The sequence below is a fragment of the Geospiza fortis genome, unplaced genomic scaffold (genome assembly GCF_000277835.1).
Source record: "Geospiza fortis unplaced genomic scaffold, GeoFor_1.0 scaffold114, whole genome shotgun sequence".
NCBI lineage: Eukaryota > Metazoa > Chordata > Aves > Passeriformes > Thraupidae > Geospiza > Geospiza fortis.
This window is the reverse complement of record NW_005054383.1, coordinates 1,428,576-1,435,525: the sequence shown is the minus strand read 5'-3', so window position 1 is coordinate 1,435,525 and position 6,950 is coordinate 1,428,576. Positions and strand designations below refer to the sequence as shown.

The 6,950-nt window shown below is 56.0% G+C and overlaps 1 protein-coding gene across 1 annotated transcript in view; it reads left to right on the top strand.

The window, feature by feature from the left end:
• Nucleotides 1-6,950, top strand: part of LOC102038579 (syntaxin-binding protein 4-like) — a 38,307-nt gene that overhangs the window by 6,095 nt on the left and 25,262 nt on the right. The window contains exons 3-5 of the mRNA XM_014308765.2: nt 1,372-1,467; nt 2,263-2,332; nt 3,329-3,403. Coding sequence (XP_014164240.2) covers nt 1,372-1,467; nt 2,263-2,332; nt 3,329-3,403 — 241 coding nt within the window. The remainder of the gene's footprint in view (nt 1-1,371; nt 1,468-2,262; nt 2,333-3,328; nt 3,404-6,950) is intronic.

The window sequence follows — 6,950 nt, the reverse complement described above, 5'->3', positions numbered from 1 at the left end:
TCCCTGGAGGCAGATGAAAGCTGTGAGGGGCCTGAGAGCAGAGCTTGGGTTCCCAGAGGAAGGGAAGCAGGGATGGGAATGGTGCTGTGCCCTGAGAAATGCCCACCCAGGATCCCCCTCTGTCCCGGTTTTCAGGGTTCCCAGGTTTTAGGGCAGCAGCTGGGCCCTGTTCCCACAGCCCAGGACCTTCCAGGGCTCGGAGCAGCCCCTGAGCAGCCGAGGATGACTTGGTGGCACTGCCTGTCCCCAGGCTGTCCCCCTGCAGCAGCAGCCAAATGCCCGACCCACGGCTCTGGGCACAGATTTGTTAATTAAAGCCAGGCTTTTTAATCCTTCTGTCCACAGCCTGGATCCTCCAAGTAGGACTTAATGAGCCCTGGATAAATAAGTCTCTTGGGCCTTTTCCTGCCAGCCAGCTTAGGGTGGGCACAGGGACAGGCCCGTGGTGGCTCTGAGGTGGCTCTGAGGTGGCTCTGAGGTGGCTCTGAAGTGGCTCTGAGGTGGCACTGAAGTGGTTCTAAGGTGGCTCTGAGGAGCAGGAGCTCATGCCAAGGTGCTGCAGGGCACCCAGGGGGTCCCACATGGAACTGGGGTCCCCTCCCTGCTCCTGCCCCAGCTGCTGCCCCAGCCCAGCTCTGACACCAGTGCCCACTCCTGGGGTGGCTGAGGGGCTGCTGGGGCCTGCCAGGGGAGCAGAGATGTCCCCAACCCCTGGGGATGTCCAGGTGTGCCCAGGGAAGGAATCTCCTGTGGGAAACACTTGGCACCAGGAATGATTTATTTGATCTGCAGCAGGAGCAGATCCTTTCCCATCAGTGATGAACTTGGAGCTGCTGGAGAGAGTCCAAGAGAGTCCAAAGGAGCCCATGGAGATGCCCCAAGGATGGAGCCAGGCTGGCAGAGCTGGGGGTGCTCACCTGGAGAGGAGAAGGCTCCAGGGACACCTCAGAGCCCCTGCCAGGGCCTGAAGGGGCTCCAGGAGAGCTGCAGAGGGACTGGGGACAAGGGATGGAGGGACAGGACACAGGGAATGGCTCCCACTGCCAGAGGGCAGGGATGGATGGGATATTGGGAATTAGGAATTGTTCCCTGGGAGGGTGGGCAGGCCCTGGCACAGGGTGCCCAGAGCAGCTGTGGCTGCCCCTGCATCCCTGGCAGTGCCCAAGGCCAGGCTGGGCAGGGCTTGGAGTGACCTGGGATGGAGGAATGTCCCTGCCAGGGCAGGGGTGGGACTGGATGGGCTTTCAGGCCCCTTCAACCCAAACCATTCCATGATTCCATGAATTCAGGGTTGGGGCTGCACCCCTCAGGCATGGCTGTGCCAGCTCTGGTTCTCCTGCCTTTGTGCCATGGGCTGTGCTCTTCCTGCAGGCATCAAGGTCATCGGGGGCATCAAGGAGCTCACTGGAGAAGAGTATGGAGTTTATGTCAAGAGGATCCTTCCAGGGGGTGTCGCTTATGCAGATGGTGAGTGGAGCACGAGGCAGAGTGCCATGAGGTCTGAGAACAGCCCAGACTGAGGGCATTTATTCCATACATTTGTTTCATCCCTTATTGGATATTTTGGGTGCTTGCTTGGAGATTTTCCAGGGGTTGGGGGTATTTTTTTAGTGTGGCAGTTGTTGTAACATCTGACAGCAGCCTTGGACTGGCTCTTCAGCATCTCTTCTGTTGCTTTGTGTGTGTAGAGCCTGACCCATCTCTGCCACACAAGAACTTTCCTGTCCTTTCCCACCTCCCTGAGACCCCAAAATTACCAGAGATCCTTTTGTAAACTCAGCTCTGCTCTGGGTCACTGATTTAATTCTGAATATATTCAACTAAGTAGGTATTAGGGGTCTGCAGAGCTCACCTTTTACAACTTTAGCTAAAGAGATCTTTTTTTGCCCCCAGCTGTTACATCATTTTCCATCCAATAAAGGAAAATAAATCCAGAACAGGTGGAAGTGCCTCTCATGGTTTTCTACCTGACCTCAAACTGAACCACTTGACCTCAAAGTGAATTAAGCAAAAGCTTTATTGCAGTTTTTAGCATTTACTTTTGCAACTTCCTAGAGCAGAGGAAGTGCTGGGACCTTGGCACGGGCTGTTCTGGGCGGTTGCAGAAATTCATTTATGGACACCTGGAAAAACAGGTCGGGCGAGCATCTCCAGAACAGCCCATGCATTTTTCATCCTGTCTCTGGGCACAGGGGGAATGCCCAGCCTCTCCCAGTCCCTCCAAGCTGTATTTTCCACTGTTTCTATCCATTCGTTTTCTAGGGCGCCTGCAGCCAGGGGACCAGATCCTGGAGGTCAATGGAGAGTCCCTAATTGGGGTTACAAGCGAGAGGTACCATGTCCAAGTGGAAATGTCCCATTCCTGTTGCTTTTGTGGGATTCTGTGACGTGGCTTAAGCTGTGGGTTGTGTGGAGGACGCCAGGGCATCATTCTGGGTGCTGCTCCCAAGAGCCAGCTCAGAAATTATCAGACAGAAAGATCCAATCTAATAATAGACCAGAGAGCCCAAATTGTATCTGAGATGCTCAGACATTTCCCCAGAAAGCTGGGTTGGAAACAGCTCCTGGCACCTCCGCTCCATCTGCTGCAGCTCCCAGCACAGGAGATCGCTGGTGCCTGAGCCTGACAGTGCAGCTCCAGCTCCTTCTGGAGCCACGACCCAGCCCCTCAGCTCCCACCAGGAGAATCCTCCACAGCTCCACAGGAGCACCAGCACTTTGGGGTTCTCCTTTCCCATGAAACACTGTGCTGTCCTATTGCCTGCCCTGCGTTCCTGCACCAGGTGCCGAGGCTGGATTGGGAGCAGCACGAGGAGCTGGTCCTGCTGCCAAAGCCCCAGAGCAGCTGGGCTTGGTGCTGTCCATGAGAACATCTCTGGGGCTGGGGGAGGCTGTGCCTGGCTCCCAGCAGCTGCCCTGGCTGCCAGGGGTATTTGAATTTTGACCCAGAAATGGCTGTCCCTGGGATGGAAGCTTCCCCAGGCTGGGAGTTACAGAATCCTGGAATGGTGTGGGTTGGAAGGGATGTTAAAGAGCACCTCATTCCAGCCCCCTGCCATGGGCTGGGCAGGAGGATTTGCTCACCACCACTGCTGTCTTCTAGGTTTTGCTGTCAGGGACTTCTTACTGACTCCAGAAGTGGGAAAACCAGAGTATGGCTGGGCTGCCCTCGGCCTCACTGCCAGGGCAGGGAATGGGGCATCCAGCCAAAGCCTCGGCTGCTGGCAGGGTTTGCCCAGGTCAGGGGTCTGTGCCAGCTGTGGGGCGAGCAGGGTGAGGCCAGGGGAGCACTGCTGGGAGCTGGCACTGACCTGTCCTTGTGTTCCAGGGCCGTGGACATCCTGAGGACAGCGTCAGCCACCAGCCACATGCGGCTCCTGATCGCCCGCGATGACGATGCCAGGTCAGGGGACACGGGGAAGGGACCTGGTGGCACCACAGCTGGACAGCCTTGGCGCAAATGGGGCTCAAAGCCCATGGGGAAGGCAGAGCTGGCCAGGGGTCTCTGGTCACTGTGCACTGGTGGGAATTCAGTGGAGCTGTAATGGAAGGAAGCAAAGCTTCCCTTGGTGGCTCCCAGCTCCAGCCCTGCCTGGCTGAGGTCCCCATGTCTGTGGGACGTTCCAGCACTGAGCAGATTTCCACAGGTGCTTCCCCAGGGGGAGCCAGGGCTGCTCCAATCTTGGCTGTAGGGTGGCACAGCTCCCTCAGCTCTGCTCTGTGGTGTTTCAGCACATCCTGCACAGAGCTCTGGATGTGGATGTGCGGGCACAGCAGGATCTTCCCTTTCCTTTCTGGGAACATGGAGAAGGATTTTTTTGCTCTCCACTCTTTTTTTCCCACTTAGTTTTGTCTTTTATTGATACTCTGCTATCTTTTAAGCCTGTCCTTGAGCATGGGTGAGCATCTGGCATGTATCAGACACATTGAGTTAAGGTCTTCCTTTCCCAGAGGTTTCCTCCTTCACAGGGAGGATGAGAAGAAAACCTTGCTCTCTCTGGAGAGACTCAGAGGGTTTGGAAGGAGAAGGAAAGAGTTCAGTCTTGTCTTGGCTGGGTTTAAGCTGTGTGGGACAACGATGAGAGAGGGCAGAGCTGTGGGAAGCCAGGTATGGATTGGTGGGGTCTCTGCTGATATCCCACAGGAGATCTGGCACAATGTGCTGGCACACCCTCTCCCTTGACAGAAGCAGGGGAAGCGGAGGTGCTGCAGGAAGCAGAGGAATGAGGAGGGATCTGGCAGAGTGTGGCTGTGGGCAGGCTGTGCTCTGCCCCTGGGTGCCTCAGGCCAGAGTCCCTGCTGAGCACACCCAGATCCCGTTAGTGAGGAGATGATGGATGATTAATGATGGATGCATTCCTTATCCATCAGCTGCTGTGCAGCCTTCCTGCCTTGGCACAGCAGTGAGAGTGCTCTAATGACAGGCGTGAGACTAATTCTGACACAGCAATACACTGCTGGAAGAATTATTTGCTATTAATGACGGGCTGCTTTTAGCCACCCTCATCCAGGGGAAATGGCATCTCCTGTTATTACACTGAGTGCAAGTCCTGCAGCAGCTCTGAGGAAGTGCTGGGTGAAGCAAGTAGGTCAGCAGGGATCCTCTGCTCCAAGTGGGGATGCTCAGGATGCAGCTGTGGATCACAGCAGTCCCCTTGGTGGGGCAGAGTGGCAGTGGCATCTCACACCCTCCCAGCAGGAGGGACGGATCCCTGCTGGCATCCCTGTGTCCAGCAGCAGCACGGCTTGCCCTGAAACACTTGATTTCTCAGCCACAGCCCCCAGCTGAGGTTTTCTGCCCCCACGGTGCTCTGTTCCCAGCTGTCCTGCAGCTCCCAGCATCCCGAATTGCAGCAGATGTTTCCTGCAGCGCTCCTGGAGCGGGCGTGGCTCCCGCTCCCCCCGGAGCCCTGCGGGGAGCTGGGGCAGGCCGGCAGGGCAACGGAACTTTAAGCGATTTATTTGGCCTCCGTTCACTGTTGGTTATCTGTTAAATCTGCAAAAGGTTAGCCAGAGGGAGAGGGGAGAAGTAATCAGTTTATTTATTCCTTTTTCCAAAAGATTTGCAGAGATTTCACTTACATAATCATCTCGCAAACTGTTTAATACACGAATACATATCTCCAGGATTAAGGGCTGTGGGAACATGGGGAAGGATTTTTCTGCTCTCCAGTTTTTTTTCCCCACTTAGTTCTGTCTTTCATGGATGCTCTGCTATCTGTTAAGTCTGTCCTTGAGCAGGGTGAGCAGCCAGCCTGGTGGAAAGGGCCCATCAGCTCTGGGGTGATGCTTGGGGAGGTGCCAGCCATGAGCTGTGGGCAGCTTCCCCCCTTCCCCCTGCCCAGCAAAGCACCCCATGAGACCTGCAAGCCGAGGAGGACACGGGGCAGAGAAAATTCAGTTTATTTTCAGATCCTTCCTCACCCAGAACACTCAGAGCACGCTGGAGGAGGGAACATCGTGGCTCTGGGTTTGGATCCAACCCTCCTGCCAATTTTCCCAATGACTCAGCTGAGTAGCATTTTGTTGTGGTTGCCCTCGGGTGAATTTGAGTCATAAACGCTATTATTTGTCTCTGGAGTTAATTATAGGCCCAAATTACCTGTGCTTTTCATGGAACTCAGTCTCTGGCATGTATCAGATGCATGTTTGGGGCCTGTCGCATCAGCTGGGCTGCAGAGAGCAGCAGTAATGCCAGGGCTTGAAGCAGAGGATTCAGATTTGGAGCTGGACTCACCAGGTTTAGGTGCTGCTTAAATCTGATTTTCGTCTGTGCTCACCTTCAGCTAATGAGGATAATTTTATTGCATAGTCATAATTATTGTTTATTCATTCTCAGCCTGAAAGTCACAACAGTTCCTTGTTTCCCTGTGTTGCACAGATATGGGCCTGGTCTGTCAGGTTTATCACTGGGAGGAGCCAGGTTGTGCTGCACCTCTGGGTCCTGGAGGGATCAAATATTAAATCCATTGTGTCCCCACAGGAGATGCTTCCCCAGCATGCCAGGAACAGGGGCTGCTGGATTAGCAGGGCTCACACGAGCAGCAGGAAGGAAAGGCTCCTTCTCTGTGAGTGCCCTGCAGTATGGAGCAGGATCAGACCCACAGGATCTCTGAGGGTGGAAAAGATCTTCGAGCCCAACCTCTGACTGATCTCCCAGCCCAGAGCACAGCGTGCCCTGTCCAGCTGTTCCTCGGACACCTCCAGGGGTGGGGACACCACCACTGCTCTGGGCAGCCATTTCCAAGGCCTGACCACCCTTTCCATGGAGAAATTCCTCCTGGGGTCCAACCTGACTCCCCCTGGCACAGCTTGGGACCGTGTCCCTTTGTCCTGTCCCTGTTCCCTGGGAGCAGAGCCCGACCCCCCCGGCTGTCCCCTCCTGGCAGGAGCTGTGCAGAGCCACAAGGTCCCCCCTGAGCCTCCTTTGCTCCAGGCTGAGCCCCTTCCCAGCTCCCTCAGCCCCTCCTGGTGCTCCAGCCCCTTCCCAGCTCTGTTCCCTTCCCTGGACCCCTCCAACCCCTCTCCATGTGTGCCTTGTGAGGGGCCCAGAACTGCCCCCAGGCCCAGGTGAAGGGACAGAATCAGTTCCCAGGTCACTGTGCCCACCCTGTTTCTCCCAGCAGAGGGGCTGTGGCAGGAGCTGGTGCCTGGCCTGGTGTAGATGCAGGATGGTCCCTCCTGCCCTGCCAGCCCTGTGTGTGACAGTGACAGCTCAGCCCATGGCTCTGCATTCAGTGCTGGGCTGGCAGGGAGGGCTGACTCCAGCAAGCCTGGGTGTGCCAGGGACAAAGGCTGGGCTTTGGGGAAAGCAGCCAGCCCGTCCCAGAGCAGTGAGCTGCACCTGTGCCTGGCACTGCTTCCATCCCACCCACAGAGAGGGAAGGCATTGAATGGTTTGGGTTGGAGGGGGCCTCAAATCTCATCCCATCCCACCCCTGCCCTGGCAG